The following is a 23,424-nucleotide window of genomic DNA, read 5'->3' on the forward strand; positions in this document are numbered from 1 at the left end:
TCTTAAGGAGGGGGCTCTGTCACATATTCCCTGTGTGTTTGTGGACTTTTACATTATTTCCTGTTGTGTGTTTTTGCTTTGTAGTTCATTGTAGTTTTTCATGCTGATTTAGTTTTCCAGGTGTTTCCTATCTGTCATGCCCCCTTGTTACCTTGTTTAGCTTGTGTATTTATAGTGCTTGTGTTCCACCAGTGTTTTGTCAGTCGTTGTACGTATTGTTGTGGTGTCATGAGTTCCTTGTTTTTCATTCAAGTTTTCAGTAAATGTTCCTGCACTTAGAGCCGCTTCCTTGTCTGCTCATTCCACACTCATCGTTACAGATACACATGTAGACATAATAAAATAATTTTGGGTGAAGTTATAGCATTTTTTTTTTTTATGTAAGCTGAAGCATTCCTCACATTCCATTCATTCCTAAGGGTCAAAATTGACCCGTGAGGAAAGGACTTGTTACTTTTTAAAATTTCAACCACATAAACTCCTCGAATCCAGTCAATAAAATACTTAATTATGTAATTTAGATATATAAGTGTATTTTGTAATGTGGCATCTGTATCCTGTGTACAGTAATTGTTTCAGCAATAAGGGTGATTTGAAATTGCATTGTTTGCTATCGAATGAACTGATTGTTAAAAGTAGACTATTGAAAGAAGAACATACAGTTTTGTTTCGGTCATTAAACCAAATGTTCTCATTACATATCACAATTATCTTGTCTTAAAAATGTACACATTACTAGTAAAAAAATGTACCGAATAAAAAACACCCTCACCATTCAATATTTATTTATTTATTTTTTATTTGATGCAAAGGTAGTAAAGTAGGCTATAGTGTTATAAATCTACACAGATCTTTTTTTTTAAATGAAAATATAAAAAAACCTTGCAGGATTTAATTTTTTTAATTCATGCCAAACTTGTATTATCAAAAATACAAGTATAGTGAACGTAAGTAAAAAGTTACATACAATGAAAAAATAATAAAAGCAAAACATAATTTATAAAAATATAGGCTACATATGCATAGCTTATAGCCTACACAGAAAAAGAAAACAGAAAACTATGATGAAAAAACAAATAAATAAATAAATGTAAAAAATGTAAAAAAGTTGAAACAAGTTTATTGCCTTAATAGCTTAAAGATTGTTAGATGATGAAATATTGTGGATGTACTGACGGCATTTCTTCTAAAAACAGTGAAAGGATTTTGAAACGGCGCTTCATTAAACGGCCATAAAGTGCGAGATAGATGGAAGTAGCCTACAGCTAAATTAAACATGTCATATTTGACAGCTTTTTTTAGGATAATTTCGAAAACAGGCCTTTATAATTTACATGATTCATGTAAAATAATTAACTTTCGATGTGAAAGGACAAGAATTAACGAAGCTGTGTTCATCATATTAGGAATCAGATTAATAATAATGTGTATATTGTGAATGAATTTAATAAACTTATTTAGGCTCAAATTTATGACGATTAAAAAACCCTAACGGCCCTGCCCGCGTGCACGACTTAAATAACAAGCATTGTATGATGAGTTCTTAAATAATTCTGTTTTATTCTGCTTTTCCTAAGTAGGTCTACAATAGTGCAGAGTCCTGCACGGGAGCGGGCTGAAACGGGTGAAAAACATCCTATCTGTGTCGGAATCGTCGGATACGGGAGCGGCTCGGACAAGGGAGAAACACGGGTGTAAACACGGGTTCAAAACAGTCACTTGCAACGAATACAGTATAAAAACATATGCATGCATATTGTATATATGTGTTCCTAAAAAATATATGCATATTTTTAGGCACACATCTACAAAAATATGCCTTGCCTGTATTTCAAGTTGATAAAATAATTTCAAATCCATATCAGTTTATTTGTGACCACGCGGCGCGCTCGCGCCCTCCCAGGAGAATCTCAACCTTGCCCGCGCGATCTGCCTGCACTGACTGCAGTGGTCGAGATGGATCCTGAGGAGTTGACGAAAATATCGTATATTGGATGGGCGCAAATGTGGAACTTCATCGCGGAGGAAGCACGCAGATAACTGTGGTAACAAACCAAGCTCAAAGCAGTTTTATCGAACAGTATTTTTCAAAATGGGACAGAACAGCAGGTTCACCGTAGAAATGATAAGGAAACATAACCATGTTCTTCATGATGTAGCCTTTTGACAGCTTCGACCGAAGTTGTCCTTGTGTTATGGTCGTGTAATAACTTCTGTATGCTGGCAATAAACATTTTTTAACAATAAACAAGTGTGTCTATAATATGATATGCTAAATTGATTTTATTTCGGGTGCGGATTGGGTGTCGGTTCTATTTTAAGCGGTTTAGAGTGGATTTTAATTAGTGCTGATGCGGTTTTAAACGCTGCTGGTACCGACAGGTGCAGATTTACACAATCTGACCCATGCAGGACTCTGCAATAATGGACTCGAAGCCCCGCCCACAGTAGGAATTTCTCTGCGGCTCTGGAATGTCATTTAGAATGTGACGTCACAGTAGCTCGGTATAAAGAATCTTACTTTGCTCAATCTGCACCACTTGCTGTTCGTTGATGATCGTTTTACTGCTTCTTGTGTATTTCACTCGATTCCTGCTTAAACCACAACAACTTGCTTGCATTTAAACTACATTGATTTATTGCGCACCTGATATTACACCATTTTTATCTACACAACAATTCAGCATCGATAAATTACAAACGTTGACCTCGCTTCACACTGCAGGTTAGCCTTGTAAAGGCATCAAAATGCTGTTTACTTTGCTAGGATTGTACGCCTTTTCCCAGCGTAAATGGAAAGTCAACACCGACTCACAGAGTGATGATGGTAAGTGGATTGTTCATGTTATGAGAATATGTAACTCTTTTTGCTTATTGGAGTCTGCACTGGTTAAACGCTTATTTTTGCTTGAAGTTTTTTTGGAGGAAAGTCCAAAATGTTAAGTCATTTTATTAATACTGTAATATTTATGTCATTACCTTCTTTAGGTGAGCCTTCTGTCGACCATGAGAACGACGACAGCAGCCCAGAGGACACTGTGGCACCTCAGTTGAGCCAGCTGCAGGATGAAGAGATAATAATTATGGGTCAGTTTGTTAACATAACCCAACACACACACACACACACAGACGCTTTAATCAGCTGTTATACTTTAAATTTACTTTAAAATATGCTTTGTTTAAGGGTAGTGGAAAAATAACACAGAAATGATTTTTTTTTTTTAAGATTTCATTTAAATGTGTGTATGTATGGGTGAAGTTGTATATTTGACACTGATTTTTTTAATGCCTACAGTTTTCTTAAATAGTCCTGTAGTGACGAATTTAATGAATAATGAATTTAAAGGCATGAAGATGCAATTTAGTAACTCTATTAATATATGAACCAGACAAATCTTGTTGAAAGTTTTAGATAAAGTAGCTGCTGTGTGCTGTCACTGCTTGACATTTCATGTCAACACCTCTTATTTTTCTTTTAACAGACATCAATTCCTGCCCCTACGAAATCGGCTTTGAACTCGGTGAAGGAGGCTTTGGAACTGTTTATGAAGCAACTCGTTTGGAAGATAACCTTCAGGTATCAATTTTCATTACTTACAATATCTATCTAGATAATGTTGTATTATACTCTCTCTTATCCAAGCACTCTTGGGTGTGTTCACACTTTTTTGACAAGAAAAAGTTGACAAGAATGCTCGTTAACCCGCTGAGAGCTGCCTTTCCTCGGCTAGTCATTCTGAGATTTGCCGCTGGCTTTGATATAATTTGTCTTGTGTATATCTAACGGGCGATCTTTGGTCTCATGGATCTATAATTTGTTCCCTGGCAAAATTGTTTAGGCTGAGAGCAAAGTGAAGTTTTATTAGTTTATATTTTTTGGCTATTTAACTTTACGTTACCATTGTAGCCTAACGATGTTTGACTTAATTTTTTTCTTTATTTCTTGTATAGCTTCTTATACCTTTATTTATACTTTTATAATGGCTATTATTGATCACACATAAACTTACATTTAACAAAAAGAGACTGGGTTGTGTTTTATGTTGTTTAATTTGATTACAGAAATAATCATATATACACAATTGTCTGAACCACATATTAATATGTTTAATATTGTTTTAAATGTAAACGAAAAAATGCAGGGTTGTGTTTTTATTTCGCTTTATTGTAGAGTAAAATATACATAGAGATAACAGGCACCTCCACTTCCAGGTCTTGCTTCTCGCTTGTTATTGGTCTCTGTCAAAAAGGCGCTTGACGTAGGCCGTTTTTATCAGAACAGTTGAACTTTTTTCAACTTGAAAAGACGCGCTGAGCTGCAGAAAAAGACGTTGGCATTGGCGTTTAAAAAAAGCGCTCACAACTTTTTTGAAAACACGGTTTATTCCATAGGATTATAATGTAAAACAGACGCTGGCAGCTTCAAAAAAGACGTCAAGTTTGAAAACGCTCTAAATTGTCAGACATGCTCTTCATGTTTAAAATTTAATTTATGAAACCGTACATGTCTGTTCAGGTTTAATGATTGAAATATGTGAACTTGGAATAAATAAATTCTAACGCAAATCCATTTTCTGTTTTTGTCCATCAGGTGGCGGTGAAATTTGCATCTAAAGAGCTTGCAACATATGTCAGCGTTGTAAGTAGTCTTTGCTCTCTCTGTTTTTCCTTTCAGTCACTCCGTTTTAATTTCATACATCTCATATTGACATTAATCACAGACTATATAAATGTTTTTTCAATAGACAAACTACCACTGTCAACAGTTTGTTCAGGACTAGTTTAAATACTAGTATATCATAACATCTGTGTTTTTCCCAGGACCGTTATTCCGCCCCAGTTCCGCTCGAGGTTGCTCTACATGTTCGAGCAAATGAGTCCAGGGCTCCTCAAATAGTCCAGCTTCTGGACTGGCAGGAAGAGGCTGACCACTACATTATAGTTCTGGAGCGGCCCATGCCCAGTCAGTCCTTGGATGAATTTTTAGGGAGCTATACAGGCACCATGGGTGGGGAGGATTTGGCCCGTGTTATCATGTGGCAGGTCACTCTCGCTGCTCAGGTGTGCTGCAGGAAAGGAGTGTTCCACAGAGACATCAAACCAGAAAATCTGCTGATTAACCCGGACACACTTAAAATCAAATTAATCGACTTTGGATGCGGCGAAATGCTTACCTACGCGGGTTACACATCCTTTTCTGGTATGTATTATCATGGAATGGATATCTAGTCAAAATGGATGTGTAAATGTAAACTTGCAATTAAGACAACATCTTTTCCCTCCAGGCACAGACGAGTACTGCCCCCCGGAATATTGGACAAATAAAAGATATCACGGGGAACCAGCGACAGTATGGTCGCTGGGAATAACCTTGTTTGTTATTATGAGCGGGGGGTATTTTCCATCAAAACAAGACCATGACAAGTTCGACCAAAACACCTGGATCTGTAATGAATTGTCGCAAGGTGAGATCTTAACTTCAGCAAAGGATAATTTTAATCCTGAATCTTACTAGAGAGAACAAACCAACAATGCAGGAAAAGGAACATGTGAGCATAGTGGCTTTTGTGAAGTATAAGGTAATAATCGGACGTCTCTCCCATCTCTCTCCACAGAATGCTGCGATTTTCTTTGCAGTTGTCTGCAGAACAACCCAGCGAAGCGAACTGAACTGGAGGAAGTCAGTCTCCATGACTGGTTTAAGGTATTAATTACATTTAGAAGATTTTGACACTGGCTTTAATTACGCTACCTTTCGATATGTGCTGCATGTCATATAGTCCGATGACAAATTTCAGTGCTGTATGAATTTATATATATATTTTAATATGTGGCCTCTTTTTGTTTGTGTATATATGTATGTATGTTGTTTGTGTAATGTATTTAAACAATAACCTGATTTCTGTTTTTGTTTCAAATTACAGAGTAATGAGGCACCCCATGCTTCTTATGCTGAGACTTCTTACACTGCAGTGGAACCAATCGCTCTTGACCCTGAAGTGAACGATGAATGGAGTGAAGACCATGACCATGAGGACTCGAGCGATGACGACGACGTCTTTTACAGCTGCCCAGAGGACACTGTGGCACCTCAGTTGAGCCAGCTGCAGGAATTATGGGTCAGTTTGTTAACAAAACCGTAACATAACCCAACACACACAAACACACGCTTTAATCAGCTGTTATACTTTAAATTATTTTAAAACATGCTTTGTTTAAGGGTAGTGGGAAAATAACACAGAAATAAACTTTTAAATGTGTGTATGTATGGGTGAAGTTGTATATTTGACACAGATTTTTTTAATGCCTACAGTTTTCTTAAATAGTCCTGTAGTGATGAATTTAATGAATAATGAATTTAAAGGCACGAATAGTCAATTTAGTAACTCTATGAATATATGAACCAGACAAATCTTGTTGAAAGTTTTAGATAAAGTAGCTGCTGTGTGCTGTCACTGCTTGACATTTCATGCCAACACCTCTTATTTTTCTTTTAACAGACCCGTATGAAATCGGCTTTCAACTCGGTGAAGGAGGCTTTGGAACTGTTTAGCAACTCATTTGGAAGATAAACTTCAGGTATCAATTTTCATTACTTACAATATCTATCTAGATAATGTTGTATTATACTCTCTCTTATCCAAGCACTCTTGGGTGTGTTCACACTTGACGTCTTTTTTGACAAGAAAAAGTTGACAAGAGCTCTCTATTAGTAGGCTAGGCAAAAAAAAAAAGAAGCTGGCAGCGTTTGGTTCAAAATGGCAGCGAAATGTAGTTTTAAGACTTTTTCAGTCGATAATGTGGCTCTGATATAATTCGTCTTGTGTATATCTAGCAGGCGATCTTTGGTCTCATGGATGTATAATTTGTTCCCGCTTAAAACAAGCCGACTGTTCAGAACCGTTCGGTACACACATGCACCGAACCGAGAGCCCTGTACTGAAACGGTTCTGTACGAATACGTGTACCGTTACACCCCTATTATGTTGTTTGTGTAATGTATTTAAACAATAACCTGATTTCTGTTTTTGTTTCAAATTGCAGTAATGAAGAGGGGAGGGAAGCAAACCAGCATCCCATACTGGTCCATCAAAGCCCATGCTGGTCCACCTCAACCAGCACAGCAAACCAGCATCCCATTCTTTAATTTTTACATATAAAAAAAAAAAAATTACATAATTTTTTTTAAAGATGCATGAATTGAAATTATATTCTCTACGATTTATCTGATATTTTAAGAGACTTATTGACCTTTTCTTGTGTGATAGTCAGGGTTCCCACGCTTCTTGAAAGTACTTGAAAGTCCTTGAATTTGAGAACTTGAAAGTCCTTGAAAACAAACATAGGTCCTTGAAAGTGCTTGAATTAAGTGTGAACTACATTTTGTTAGAGTAGCATGGTGCTATTACAAAAATTGGCCTTTTTGCGCTGCCAAAGCCAGAAAAAAGTGGGAAAAATCTGAAAAAATGGATTGTGATCACGTGCAGTCAGCTCTGCATAATGAGCACATAACGTGGAGCTTTTTAACTAGCTTAGTGCCAGGGAAGTGCAAATTCAGTGATGCTTGGCTCAGTGTTGATCTACATAAAAATTGGTTTATCAAAGTTCCAACGTATAACGCTTAATAAAATGGTGTTTATCAGCGCAGCACTCCTTTGTTTACAGAGGTTATTGGGGAAACCAATATATTTCTGCTGTTGCATGAGCGCCATCTACTGTCAAAGAGTGAAATTGCATTTTCAGCGCGCCAGTTGGTTTGTTCAGACTAATGCATATTAACCCATATTTTTACACAGCTTACACAGAGTTGTAAATGTTAACTGGTGGATCGATGAGAAGCTAATGTGCTTTTATAACATATCTAGAATATTAAGTTTTATTAATATATTCATATAAATATAAAGTTGTATTAGTATTAATATAAAGTAAGTCATTTTAGTCATTTTATGGTTTAGGATGTTTCCACAAACACTGATCTCACCCTGTGCAGGTCTTAAAAGCCTTAAAATAGATTTTTAAAAAGATACCATGTACAGGTGATTAATAAATAATTTTGCATATTTTTTTCATGTATACAATATTATCTCTATATTTTGATGTTTTAATGAAGTAATGATTTATAAAAAAGAAAACTAAAACCAGTGTGAAATAAATGTTAAAAGCAGGAATTGTTAAATGTTGTACACTCTCTTGTACACTCCACCAGCCTTTCTCCTCATTAGATTTTTAAAAAAAAGTCGCATGTCCCTAAAATAGTATTTAGTTGTCAGTATATGCCTTAGCGTTACTGCAGTAATGATAGACACAGGTACAGTAGGTGTTTGATATACTGTGCAGATTGGCAGTAACACATCCACCTTGAACGTATTTATTATGCATGATTTAAAATAAAAGGTGCTTTAAAAAGTCCTTGAATCTGGTGTGCATGAAAGAGTGGGAACCCTGGATAGTATAAAGACTCACTTGTTAATAAATAGATTATGAAAAATAATGCAGGACATGTCACAGTACAGGCTTTTTTTCACAAATTATTTCTACCCCTTTCTTTAGGGATCAACATAAGGAACTACAGCGCCTTCTCCTTCATGGTAAGTTCTTACTGTACCTCATGCTTATTCATAATGATCTGCAGGGGGCTGTTTTATGTTTTTGGTATGTTGTTACATATAGTTAAGCTCGGAGTCAAAGAATACGCCAAGATTTTTTTGCATAGGTATATCTTTTTCAGAGAAGGACAACAGTTAGAAATGTTAAGCAGCGGTCCCCTGCCTCGCTGCTTGCCACACGTATCATTACAAAAGTTCACAATGCTGCTGCAGATGAAATATAATGTGGATAAATACTAAATACAGGTTAAATACTGATAATTGATCACTAAAGCCTCTTAATCTAATGCTGCGTTCCAGGCAGGTTTTTGAGCCCGTAAGTTACGACTTCAAACCACGACTGACGACTTTGTAGCATTCCAGGCAAAGTCACGCCAAACTGCCTGAGTGCAAGGAATTGTGGTTGCTAGATGTAAACAAAGCATGGCGGACCGTACGGGCTTATGCTCATTTACAATAATTTATATCGCCAAAGGTGCTTACTCCTTGCTTATTTGAGGGAAACGGAGGAGAAAAAACGGCACATACGGCAAGAGAAGCTGTTATACCTTTTATTTTACGTTATTTGTATATTTGTATATTCTTAATTAGTGATATATTTTTATACCATTTATTAACCTCAGTTGTTCATGTTAGTTCACAGTGCATTAACTAATGTTAACAGATACAACTTTTGATCTTAAAAATGTATTAGTAAATGTTAAGATTAATATTAACTAATTTTAATATTATTGTATATATTGTATAATATTATTGAAATATTATTGTATAGTTAGCATAATTTTTTTATTATTATCACTTGAATTGTTGAATTTGCAAAATATAAACTTTTGATCACTAGTTTTCGGGCGTAATTTTGAGAAAGTCAGTTTGAGATTTGAAATCAAAAATGCAAAATATCAAACATTTTATACAAATGAACTGATAGGACACAATTCCAACATCACAAACGGTAATTAGTTATTGTGTAATTGTTATGGGTATGGGTGTGTTTTTCTTTCCTTGGTATTTGTTGGTTTTGTTTCTTTGTTTTGTAGGTGGCCGCAGAAGATGCAGGACACCTGACTTCAATTAGGAAGCGGAGATATATGTCGTGGTTTCATGCAATGGAGGGGGGTCGCGGAGAGTTAACATCATCTCCGGCTGGCCTCTGGTTGCCTCGCTTTGTGCTCTGTCGTTGTCAGCATTTTGCACTTTGTAAACCCCTAGTTTTTGTAATAAATTCCATTTATTATATTAGTTCAGTGTTGTGGCTGTCTCATCTTTGTTGCGGTCACGAGCAGGCCGTAACAGTAATGCATTTGGCTTCAATTAAACATTTATTTAATTATTTTATGTAAAAGTGTGTTGTTGCTTTACTCAGATATATTTTTCTCATGCAATGCCACATCTTGCAGCTATAGATGAACAATAGCATTCACACTGTGTGAATATGTGTGTGATTTTGTGACTTGACATCAAGAAGGTCCAATAAACAGCACTTTGAGAAGGATTACTTGTGGAAACATCTCTGAAGAGCTCCATGCTGCTGTGTCTGCTATCCTGAGGGGATGAGAACAAGAGATATTCCTCTCCTCCACCTCCATCTAGAGATCACAGAGAGAAAAAAATAAATAATAATAATTAAGAGTGCAATCAAGAAGAAATTTACATGTCTGCAATTTGTGACCTTGGAGAATGTAAGAGGTTTTCAGTCCCATGACCAAATTTTTATATTTGACAGCCGAAAGATCTGTTTATGGATTCAGCCATTCATTGGCCACTTACAATACACACTATTTTTAAGAGACTTTCCCCTGGTTTCACAGACAAATCTTAAGCCTATAGGGTGCGTCTAGATTTCTAGGCTAGTTAACGGAGAAATCATGTAAATGACCCAAAAAAAAATACAAAAATTGTACATGTACAATACAACTCACAACAAGTATATATATAATGTAATCATGAGAGATGATTCAAAATATTTTTACTTTGGTGCAGATCCTGAACCATATCTATTTGAACCGGAACACACTGAAGATTAGGTTGTCACATTGGTTATGTTTACGGAAGTTAGCCTATTTTCAGGCGCTGCATTATATCATTACGCACCCATGGTATGGCTCAAAGTTCCTTGATTATCACGGAGGAATGAGAGAATAGGCTAGTTCCTAGCCATATCGGCCGAGAAATGCGCAGCTTCTCATTTTCCGTCGGTCTTAGTACACAATGTAACTACAGAAGAGTCGAGTTTTAAATAGGAAAAATATTGAAACTCTTTGGTCATTTTTGAGCGAGATGCTAACGGTCTAATCAGATTCAATGATCTATGCTAAACTATGCTAAAAGTGCTAACGCCAGACTCGGAGATCGGCTGAATGGATTCGAAAACGGTAAAACTCACTCTTGGGGAATTGGAAAATGAGCCTGTTTTTTTTTTTTTTAAGTGTTGTGTTTCTTTAATGACTCTCTCCTGGTTTCACAGACTGTGCTTTTTTCCCAGTTAAAACAGCTCAAACATGCATTTTAGTCCGGGACTAGCGGCAGCAAATCTAATTTGCAGCCAGGGTCGTCTAGCAACTCTCCGTTGGCTTGCGAGCTGGAAAAACCAAACTCTGGTCAGGCCAATCACATCGTATATAGATTCGGTGGGCGGTGCTACTCGTAAACAAAGAAGCTGGCGAACAGCGGTCTTTCGAAACGGCTTTGGCCGTGACTCTGGACTTGGAGTTAAGCTTTTCTTTGAGAAAAGAACTCCACTGAAGTCATTCGTAAGAAAGGAAGATGTGTTCGGTGTTTTGTCAACCGGATACAGCAAAAGTTTAATCTATCAACTAGCTCCGCTTCATCTTCTTCGTTGCTCTGGTTGGTTGTTGTGCCAATTGCGTGCAGAGGGCATTTGAAAGACAACCGTTTATCCCGCCCCTGGAATTGAGCCCTGCCAATGGTGAATACCCAGACCCAACATCTTGATGTGGGTCTGGCTTGTCAGGCTATCCGTTAACAACAAATGTCACATCACTAGTATTAGCCCTGTTTGGTCTGCTTTCCTGGAATTTTTTGTCATCATTATTTTGTTTCAAGGCAATACAACATTGATTGGTATGGCAATATAATTATATAACATTATTTTGTCAGTTAAAGTTTTGGGTGGGTTTTTCTTGGAGTGGGCGTGTTTTGGTGAGCTTTTGAGCTGGAAATTAGTTGGATCAATTGGGGAACACTGAACACAACTATTAGTATATTATAGTTTATTATAGTAAAATGACTCTAGTAAATACTATAGTGTTTTTGAACCATACTATAGTAAAGATACTACAGTATATTGTAGTATATTATAGTATTTACCACACTTTGTTAATTTACTGTAGTATATTTACTATAGTACGGTTCAAAAACACTATAGTATTTTCTAGAGTAAACTATAATATACTATAGTATTTTTTCATGTGGGTATCATCTGCTTTCATCCTTCTCCTCATCTGTATCACAGGTAATACACTCAATTATTAAATGTGCATAAATAACTGAAATATCTTGTTTTCAAGTGATTTATCTTTAATAATAATAGAATCAGCACTGCATCCTCTGCAATGATAAAAGCAGAAGCAGATAGAGCTGCACTTGTTGCTCGTGCTGCAGCTTTAAAGCATCTCGACTTGGATGCTGAATTGGCTGCATCTGCTGCTAAACTGGCTGTTTTAGAGGCTTTTGAACGCTCTTTTCAAAGATCTGCAAGTGTTGTACATTCCATTCCCACTCGGAAAAGGAAGGAAGGAAAAGGAAATCTGCCAATGGATTAAACCCTATGGCAACGGAATATGAACCTGGACCAGGGAAATTCGCACAACAAAGTGTTCGTTCATTACCACCAGGCCAAATAGTTGATGTGCGACCTAAGACAGGTGAAAAGCGGATTGACATTGCTACAAGTTAACAGTATGTTGTTAATAAACAACGACAGACAATAGCTGCACAGGGAACATCACAGCATCCAACTTCTCAATTAAAGGACAAGCATTCTGTATACTATGATGCCACTGGTCAGAATGATGCCACACCTGATGGTATACTTAAGATCATGTGTAAAGTATGGAATAGGGGTTCGTTTTAGGATGGGAGCACTACAGAAAGATTCCGGCCAGAGAATCCTTTATCAGCTTTATTTCAAGATCGGGATGCCAATATACAAGGTCAAGTGTATGTGGTCTAAACAGGGAGAAAGAAAAAGAAATAATGCAATGGTAATAATAACTGATTAATAAACAAATAAAGGAATACTATACTATGCTCATTGTCATCACTCACAACAGTACAGTACATAAACTAATAATTTACGTTAATACAGTGCAACAAAATATGTCACTATATGCCCTTTAATATCTGTACTGCTGCACCTTTAAGTGGCTATGCAGACTGACACTGTATCTCTATAACACTCGATGCAGGTAGCACAAAATAAACAGTAAATGCAATGTACTCAGCATATTTCTAAATAACTAACATGAATAAGGTCTAAATCGACATATAGAGGGCTAATTATTGCATACAGCAAACATGTTGCGCGATCAACAATACGATCTGACATCATGACTACACTAATTAGTCACGTAGTTCAACAAATAAAACTAGTTCGCGTGAACATACATACATTTCACAATATTCATCACAACGCAGTACAAACATGCAATAGTAGTAGGAACTTACTTGCTTTTCATAGAACGCACACTAATTAAAGAAAAGGGTCTCTGAATCTTCTCTCATCATCCATGAACACAAACCGTCTGAGCAGCGCGCTGTATTTCCTGTCCAGGCGCAGTTCACGTGATGGAGCGTTCAAACGCACTTAGAAAACCTCAGCGCTGAACAAATAGGCTTTCAGACAAGGCCGCCCCAACTGTCCGAATGGCAGTTGAAAGAGTAGGAGAAAGTCTATTTGGTGGTCTCTTCTTCTTCTTTGTCCTCAAGAGCTGGGAGCAGAATGAGTCGGGCTACTGGACGAATGTAGGTGCGGTCCTTCACTTGAACACTGATAGTCCGTACGCGTCCATCTGCTCCTGGATGAGTCTGGGTAATCCGTCCTACGGGCCATGACGCTCGGGGAAGTTGGGGATCCACGATTAAAACAACGTCGCCTATGGAGAGTGCCTTACCGTCTTTCCTCCACTTACTGCGCTCTTGCAACCCTGGTAGGTAGTGACTGATGAAGGATGACCAGAAACGATCGGCGATGGCTTGGCTATGCCTCCAACGTCTTCTCCCGAGGTCACTGGGGTCGTAAACTGCTTGAGGAAGCGACGAGTCGTGACGGCCCATGAGGAGAAGGTTAGGCGTGACCGGATCTGGATCAGAGGCATCTGAAGACAAGTAGCCTAAAGGTTTCGCATTCATTATGCCCTCGACCTCCACTAAGATTGTCATCAGGACAGGTTCAGGAACAGTCTGGTCTTTAAGGACAACGCGAAGTGCAGTCTTGATAGACTTCACTTCCCTCTCCCATGTGCCACCAAAGTGCGGCGCACTTGGAGGATTGAATCGGAAGGATATCTGCTGTTCAGCAAGTTGCTCTCTCCACTGAGGTGCCATGGCAGCAACGGCTTCACGCAACTCTCTCTCTCCACCGACAAAGTTGGTACCATTGTCCATGAGGAGTTCGAACGGTCTACCACGTCGAGAGATGAATCTTCTCAGTGACAGCAGGAAAGCATCTGTATCGAGGCTTTCTAATAGATCCAGATACACCGAGCGAGTTGTCATGCATTTGTAGACAATGCCCCACCTTTTTTCGGTGCGGCGACCGATCCTCACTTGGAAAGGTCCAAAGCAATCAACTCCGGTTGAATAGAACGGTGGCTTATGGAGTCGTAGCCGAGCTGGTGGGTAATCTGCCATCTTCGGTACGTCGGGTTTTGCTCTCCATCGTCGGCACTCCAGACATGAATGCTGATGCTTTCGAATGGCCTCTCTACCACGGATAATCCAGAACCTACGTCTGATCTCGGCAAGAACTCGTTCTGGCCCAGGGTGCAGTAGTGACTCATCGAAATCCTTGATGATAAGCTTCGTCACGGGATGGCTTGGATCCAGGATAACTGGGTGGATAGTATCCAGGTCTAGTCCTTCAGCATGCCTTAACCTGCCACCGACTTTGAGTAGCTCTGTGGATCTTTCATATTCTGGTGACAGAGATGCGAGACGACTGTCTGAAGGAAGAGTACGTCCAGCTTTGAGAGCTCTCAATTCTTCAGCAAAGCCGTCCTCTTGAGCCTTTTGTAACATCAGCTTCTCTGCTTGCAGAAAATCGGCAGCGGGAAAGTGCACTGTAGTATTAGCATCAGCCGCCCCGTGAAAGGAGCTAGCAGTTTCCTTAAGAAGCTCTTTCCAGTTGGAGAACTTATTGGGGTTCGGAAGTTGTGTGGGCAAGCTGCTGGACACAGTTCCCACGAAGGCAGACTTCCTTAACTCTGTGGTGTCTGGTTCTGCCTCAGATGAGGGCATGTTGGGCCACTCCCTCTCAGACAAATAAAGGAAAGGTGGACCTTTGTTCCAGCGATGATCCTGTACCATCTCTTGCAGAGTGAGTCCGCGGGTTATATCATCAGCCGGATTGCTTAGAGTGTCAACATACCGCCATTGAACAGGGTTAGTCAGGTTCTGGATTTCTGCAACGCGTGTTCCCACGAACACTTTATAACGGCATGATTCTGATTTGATCCAGTGCAGCACAGTTGTGGAGTCAGACCAAAGAGTGATGTTCTCAGGTGGTACTACAAGCTCTGTCTCGATCACTCTAGCCAGCTGTGCGCCTGTAAGCGCGGCACTAAGCTCGAGACGCGGAATAGACAGCTGCTTACGGGGCGCGACTCTCGATCTGGCAAACACAAAGGAGACGTAGACTTGTTGACTGTCATCTGTCGTCTGCATGTAGGCTACTGCTCCATAGGCGCGCTCCGATGCATCACAGAAAATGTGGATGTGACGGGTTGCGTTGGCAGTATCGGCAGTGGCTGGTGCATAGGGACGAGGCAGCTTGAGATGTTGCAAAGTGGGAATTTCTTGCACCCAACTCGACCATTTCTCCAGAAGTTCAGCGGGTTGAATCTTGTCGTCCCAGCCAATGTTGGCCTTCCACATGTCCTGAACCAGCACTTTACATCTTGTCGTGAATGGCACAATGTAGCCCAATGGGTCGTAAAGCTTGGCAAGGACACTGTAGACGTTACGAAGAGTAGCATCTGAAGATTCAGTATGGCGACGTTTGTAATTCAGGGTGTCGTTCAAACAATCCCAGCAGAGTCCAAGCGTGGGCTCTTGGAGGTTGTCACTGGCCTTGGATAGCCATAGCTCACTGCTAGCCGACTGAGCTTCAGGAGGTAGATGTGCTACAACTTCAGGCATGTTACTAGCCCATTGCCGGATCTCGAAACCTCCCTTATTCAGAAGTGCTCGCAGATCATCGACTAGAACCTTGGCATACTCAGCTTTACTCACACTGTGGAGGCAATTGTCGACATAGAATGAGTGCTCGATCACATGCATGAGAGGAGAGTCTGGTGGTTCGTGGTCTCTGACATGCTGTTGCAGGGCAAAAACCGCACAACAGGGGCTGCACGTTGTTCCGAATGGTAACACCTCCCATTGGAATATGCGTGGTTCAGATGTCCTCTGCATGTCACGCCACAGGAATCGTAGAAGTGGTTTATCACTGGGCAACAAGCGGATCTGGTGGAACATTGATTTAATATCTCGCTGATGGCCACAGCATGACATCGAAACCGCATCAGGACTCCAATCATGGTCGGACCGAGCGTTGGTCCCGGCAGGAGTTGGTCATTCAGGGACAGGCCGTTAAATGAGAAGGAACAGTTAAAGACTACTCTATCCTTTCCATTGTGGTGCACCATATGATGAGGTACATACCATGACTCTGTGGACTTTGCTGCCTCTTCTGTAGAGATTTCCGCGACATAACCAGACTGAACAAGTCTATCCATCTCCTTGCAATATGAGGCTGCTCGAACGGTGTCCTTGGCCAACCGGCGCTCAGTGCTGCGTAGGTTAGGCATCGCGGCATCTTGCTGAGCACAGAGTTGGATGACTGGCTGACGACGCAACAGTGGAGTAGCGTAACGCTGGGTACCGTCGACAGATACACGTTCGGAGGCTGTCTGTAAGAGGATGAGTGCCTGCTGGTCTTGCTTGGAACGCGTTGCAGTCTTCTCACTGACATAGGGGACTGTGTCAATGTGCCAAAGGCGTTCCACATTCCTGAGGAGTTTAGTATATGAAGACTCAGTGGCGATGTGCAGACAAGAAGACTGGTGCAATGAAACTGGCATAATGTCAGAAGGACCTTGCAAAGACCAGCCTAGCCTTGTGCAGATGGCTATAGGACCGCCAGATAGACCTGCTCTGACTGGCTGTGTAGGAGTGAGAAGCTGAGGCATATCAGAGCCGATGAGGGGCAGAGGTTGGGCTCTGTGGATAGGCATTAAAGGAAGTCCTTTGAGATGCTCATAGCGCTTCTGGAGAGCTGCTACTGGGTACGTGTGCTCAGATAAACTCAGACTACTTGCAGTGAACGCATGTTGAATCCAAAACTTCTTGTTTGGCTTGAAGATGGGGGATACATGAAAACTAACTGAGGAACCTTTCAGTTCCTTCACCTCTTGCTGGACTGTCCTCAGATGAAGTGTCTCTGGATGCTGAGAGAGTTGTAGTTGCTCTACAGCTTGTGGGAGGATAATCGTTCTCTCCGAACCATCATCAAGCACTGCAAATGTCTCAAGAATGCGATCTCCATGATGCAGAAGCACTTTGACAACCTTCAGCAACACTCTCTGAGGGCTTCTGGGCTGCTCAATGTAGACAATGGGCTTCGGATTAGTGACCATCAGCACTCGCTGGGATGACTCTTGGATGGCGTCATGCAGGACTGTAAGGTGTTTCTCTTTGCAAATCTTACATGGGCGCTTAAGCGTGCAGGCTGTAGCTTTGTGGCCGCGGCCGCATTTCCAACATCTGTCGCCTTCCTGGATCCACTTCTTAATCTCAGCAGTAGACAGTGTCTTGAAGTCATGGCAAGAGTTAAGGTAGTGCTCCTTATTGTTGCAGAATGGGCAATAAGGACTGAGTTTAAAAGCTTCGACTGAAAGGTCTCCTTGTCGGCTGTCTCCCCAGAGCAGAGGAAGACTGATGCTGTCTTATCTTTGGGCTTTGAACTACGTAGATCTCTCTTTGGAAGGGTAGGCCCTGTAGAGTTGTAGAGAAGAGTAGCTTGACTGGTGAGACGCTTGGCTTGAGCCTTCATCTGGAGCCACGCAGCGAGGTCGGGCAAGGAGTAGGTGAGCTCTGAACCTGGCTGCAGGATGCCGCGAACGAGACAATATTCCACAAATCCATCTCTGTGGGAAGGAGACATTTTGCTTAAGAGACGATCAACATGGGAACCACATCTGAGCTCGTACCCAACAGGTCCCTCTAAAGTGCGTAGCATACCGACCAGCGACTGGACTGAGAGAGCGAAGGAGTCGAATGCCTCTGCGTCTCCTGACTTAATGGCTGGGGAGTTGAGTATTGCCGCTAGTTCACTTTGAACCAGTTGCCTTGGCTGGCCATATTTGTCTTGCAGAGCTCCCAATGCAGCTGTATACGGTGCGGTGTCATACATATATGATTTGGCCAACTGCAGAGCACTCCGAAGCTTAAGCTGACTCAGGAGCACTTGATATTTATAATGCTCGCTGAGATGAGGGTGACTATTCATCAAGTTGTCGAGCGCCATCTTCAAAAGTGCGAAATCACTTTCTTTGCCACTCTCGAAGAAGGGAAGTTTCGGTTTAGGAATACCATAAGACGTAGCAATCAGGGTCTCCATACCCGGGTAGGTCCAGGGTGGTGCCGCCTGAACTGATGTTGCAGCTGGTATACTGCAGTGAGCATACTGCACTGCGGGAGGTGTCGGTGCCACTGTAACTGCTCGTGGTGGTATTGTGAAGCTTGTACTGGTAGCTGGAGCCCCTAGGTACTGAGATGGTAGACTTGTTGTGACAGAAGACCTTGCCATTGGTGACGCTCCACCTGCCTGTACCGTGGACAGGACGGGAACGAATGAGATAGGTACAGATGGAAGTGCAGAGACTGGTACTGCAATCGGTGCAGCGCTGACAGGAACACTGATCTGGGCACTCGTGACGGGATTAGCAGGTGGTGCTAATATCTGAGTAGAAACAGTGGAGAAAGGTGCTGCCTGAACTGGCACTGGATTTGGCTGTGGCACAAGTGGATGCTGCACAGGAACCGATGGCACCAGAGGTGGCTGTTGAGCCAATTGTGACGTCAGAGGTAGCTTGGAAAACGTAGCGGGAGCTGACGACGTAGACAAGGAATCGTCGTTCGTCCCTGTCAGGTAGGTCTTTACAAGACTGGCAATTTGTACCTCCTTCTCGAGCTTCTTCAAGCGCCTACGTCTTCCCATCTCTCTAGCCATTCTCTCTTTAGCCAGATGTGCTTCCTCTTGTAGCCGCTGTCCTTCTCTGGCTTGTGCATCTAATACTGCAGCTTCTAAGTCAGCTTTCCTTTCCTCTTCTATTTCCTGCTGTAGGTCAGCTAGCTCCAATCCTTTGATCTCCTCCTCTAATGCAGCTGCTTGCATATCAGACGTACTTCGGAACAGATGGAGTCCGTAAGATGACTGAGAAGACCGCTGTGAATATGCAGCTGACCGGTAACTTGTCAAACTCCGAGCTCTGGTTAACTGAGCCTGGTCTGGTTGTCCTACAGGAATAGAGGAGGCTTGGGCCACAGGCTGTTGAGAGGGCAGAAGAGTGACTTCGTACTGGGCTAAATGTGCAGGTGGACGAGGGTCTCTCTTGGGTCGGTCCGATGACTCCTGCTGCTGACCATCAGTTGCTGACTCCATAGTGTCGGGTGAACCCTAATCCGGCTCGAAGGACCAATGTAAAGTATGGAATAGGGGTTCGTTTTAGGATGGGAGCACTACAGAAAGATTCCGGCCAGAGAATCCTTTATCAGCTTTATTTCAAGATCGGGATGCCAATATACAAGGTCAAGTGTATGTGGTCTAAACAGGGAGAAAGAAAAAGAAATAATGCAATGGTAATAATAACTGATTAATAAACAAATAAAGGAATACTATACTATGCTCATTGTCATCACTCACAACAGTACAGTACATAAACTAATAATTTACGTTAATACAGTGCAACAAAATATGTCACTATATGCCCTTTAATATCTGTACTGCTGCACCTTTAAGTGGCTATGCAGACTGACACTGTATCTCTATAACACTCGATGCAGGTAGCACAAAATAAACAGTAAATGCACTGTACTCGAACACAGAAGCATATTTCTAAATAACTAACATGAATAAGGTCTAAATCGACATATAGAGGGCTAATTATTGCATACAGCAAACATGTTGCGCGATCAACAATACGATCTGACATCATGACTACACTAATTAGTCACGTAGTTCAACAAATAAAACTAGTTTGCGTGAACATACATACATTTCACAATATTCATCACAACGCAGTACAAACATGCAATAGTAGTAGGAACTTACTTGCTTTTCATAGAACGCACACTAATTAAAGAAAAGGGTCTCTGAATCTTCTCTCATCATCCCTGAACACAAACCGTCTGAGCAGCGCGCTGTATTTCCTGTCCAGGCGCAGTTCACGTGATGGAGCGCTCAAACGCACTTAGAAAACCTCAGCGCTGAACAAATAGGCTTTCAGACATCATGCATAAGCAAAATTAAATCACAACTGCCTTGCTTCAACATCAGCGTTCAGTGTCATTGCCAGCAAGAGATATTCCCATATTTGATGGAGATTCACTTCAATACAGGACCTTTATAAAAGCTTTCGAACAGGGTGTGGAAGAAAAGGCCATTAAAGCAGATTGTTATACTATTTAGAGCAATTTATTTGTGGACAGCCATGAGATCTGGTGTGTAGTTGTCCACACATAGCTCCTGAGCGTGGTTATACAGTAGCAAAGCTGAAGGAGGCTCTTGCTACTTTAAATCATGATCGATTTCAAAGAGTATTGTCACAGATTGGAATTCGTTGGAGCTGTAATCCACCAGCAGGTTCACACCATGGCGGTATATGGGAAAGAATGATACGCTCTGTGAAAAAGGTTCTCAGTTCTGTTCTACATTGACAAAGGTCAGATGATGATGGACTTCACACAGTTTTCTGCGAAGTGGATTCCATTTTGAACGATCAACCAATTACCAAGCTATCAGACGATCCTAATGATCTGGAGTCTCTCACGCCCAATCATCATCTTCTCTAAAAAATGAAACCAGCTTTATCACCTGGTGTGTTTGAAAGTTAAAGTAAAAGTTCACCTAAAAAATAATACTTCAGTAAAGTACAGATACTCAAAAAGTGTACTTAAGTACAGTACTCAAGTAAATGTACTTCGTTACTGTCCACCTCTGCCAATATGTGTTTGGAAGGGTGATGTTATTCTTATCTTGACCACTGAGTGGCGCTGTGAACATTACTAAGAGGTCAATGTATAGGTAACGTTAGCCTTTCTTATGCTGAATGTATGTGTTTTGACCGCAAGAGCGTTGAACGTATGTAAAACTTCCCTTATGATGAATGTATTGAATTTTCAATTGGACATTAAGCACGGTGGTGTTTGTGAAGCCAATAAACTGTGTATGCTGATGCAATGGAAGAATGGTCTTCTCGTTTCTTATGGATGAAGACTAAACAACGTAACACCAAAGCAAGAAAGTGAGTCAACCTAATTTCTCCGGGACCAAAACAACTCAGTAGCTTAAAGTATTAGATTTAGCTCCTACACCTTGTAATTTTCAACTGGTCAACGTTGATATGGGACTTAGTAATAAGTAATTGAGTGCGTAATTAGTAGGCTACAGTAATCTAATTACACTGTTGAAGATGTAGTACTAGCTAGTAATTAATTAACAGTAATTGACCAACACTGGTGTCAATACATGACAAAAAAACTATTCAGCTGATTAACTAAATGTCATTGTCAAAGTGGCATGTCTGAGGATAACAGATGACAGGAAATAATAATGGAAACAATGTTTTTATTTCCTTATTTAATCAATTGTGAGTGTAAGTTGATTAGTTCTTGACCACTCTGTCTGGGACATGATTGCCTTCATTAACAAAAAAAATCAAGCCATTTACTTTTGTTACTTCTGAAGCTGGGATTCTGTGTAAGGGATTCTGTACATCCGAATGCATGCCAGCCAGGATCACTTTATTGTTTAAACGTAAAACGAAAGGCACATTCGTTAGCTGCTTCACTATTTGTGTACAAAATGGGGTGCATGTTTTCTTTAAAGTTTCTATGAGCAGGCAAACACAGAAGAAAGCCAACTAAACGCAAAAAAAGCTACAAAAAAATCACTGTAAACCATGGCTTCAAAAATTGCTTAACTAATTTTGATGAGTTAAAGTAAAAACACATGTTGTCACTTTATTGATCATATCATTTTTTAAAGTGAGGTTTGTTTAATTTATTTTCAGATGGGACAGGAGATACGGACACCATCACCTACCGTACAGTAGGACACCAAACACCTTCATCTGCTCATGACTGTTAAAGCTCAGACTCAACTGGATAAAAAGAGTTTGATGATTGACTAGACTCACAAACGGAGCTTAACGTCTTCATTTATCTCTCTGACTTATGACTCTTGTGAAAGTGCACAAATGCTCTTACTGTTGTGAATGAACTTCAGTCAGTTACTGCAGATGTTATGAATGAGTGCTTCTATATAAAGACATAATATATACATTTAAAGATGTTTACTTTCAAAAACAGGCAGAGAGGCTGGACATATAATTACTTGACATGTTTAATCTTGTTGATTTCTGAAGTTATTCAAGCCTGCCGGCTGTGTATGGACGTTGTTTGTGCCGCTATTTTGTATTGAAGTCTATGGGAAGTCTAGTTTATTTTCCCCTTAAAAGGGGCGGTGACGAAATTGACCGCTCATATGTAGAGCATACTGTACGTACTTCTTTTTATACTGCTCTCTTGTGTTTAAGTTTAATAAAGTGAGCTTCAGGTTGCCTACAATGATTTGGGTGAGCACATAACGCGGGGCTAGTTGTGGTTTAAAACTTTCCACACATGCCAGAATGACGAAACTTACTACTAGTTATCATATCAACACTAAAATAAAAATAAAAAATAAATTTTTTATCACTGAAAATGTATTTAACCAAAGGAAACGTATAGGATTTGTCACATAAGTGAAATCTGTTTTTGTGTTTATAAAATCTGATATTATTTTAATCTTATATCTGTTATTAAGTTGACTTGGGAGAGCCAACTTACTGAAATGCTTAATAAACGTAATATTATTATTCTTTTAACCCAAACTTCTGACTCTAACTCCTCCTAGAGCTTTAACTCTATACTCTAAACTTGGCTCAGACATTCAAACTGTTATGACTCGGTGTGCTATATCTTTTCAGACTGATCGGACTCACGGTTTTCCTAAATATGACGATCAAAACTCTGAAAAGTAATGTAAACACACTGAAGCCCATTAGACTCTATTAGCTGCCATTCTATGAACTATTTCTAAACCACTGACACTCACTATACCTTCTATTCTATCTAATATTTCCTATCTATCTATCTATCTATCTATCTATCTATCTATCTATCTATCTATCTATCTATCTATCTATCTATCTATCTATCTATCTATCTATCTATCTATCTATCTATCTATCTATCTATCTATCTATCTATCTATCTATCTGTCTGTCTGTCTGTCTGTCTGTCTGTCTGTCTGTCTGTC

The 23,424-nt window shown here is 40.3% G+C and overlaps 2 protein-coding genes across 2 annotated transcripts in view; both read left to right on the forward strand.

The window, feature by feature from the left end:
• LOC307128662 (natural killer cell receptor 2B4-like) overlaps nucleotides 1-22,279 on the forward strand; it is a 42,469-nt gene extending 20,190 nt beyond the window's left edge. Inside the window, exon 5 of the mRNA XM_079820598.1 lies at nucleotides 22,136-22,279. Coding sequence (XP_079676724.1) covers nucleotides 22,136-22,212 — 77 coding nt within the window. The 3' untranslated portion in view covers nucleotides 22,213-22,279. The remainder of the gene's footprint in view (nucleotides 1-22,135) is intronic.
• On the forward strand, nucleotides 2,006-6,572 carry LOC307127918 (serine/threonine-protein kinase pim-1-like; the record flags this gene model as incomplete). Its single annotated transcript, XM_079819419.1, has 10 exons — nucleotides 2,006-2,045; nucleotides 2,726-2,827; nucleotides 2,989-3,087; nucleotides 3,483-3,577; nucleotides 4,592-4,639; nucleotides 4,822-5,200; nucleotides 5,286-5,465; nucleotides 5,616-5,704; nucleotides 5,925-6,119; nucleotides 6,501-6,572. Exons 2-10 carry the CDS (start codon nucleotides 2,749-2,751, stop codon nucleotides 6,570-6,572), a joined length of 1,236 nt encoding a protein of 411 aa, XP_079675545.1. The 5' UTR covers nucleotides 2,006-2,045; nucleotides 2,726-2,748.
• Nucleotides 22,280-23,424: the final 1,145 nt, after the last annotated feature.

This window comes from Gobio gobio, assembly GCF_949357685.1.
Source record: "Gobio gobio genome assembly, chromosome: 6".
NCBI classification, from domain to species: Eukaryota; Metazoa; Chordata; class Actinopteri; order Cypriniformes; family Gobionidae; genus Gobio; species Gobio gobio.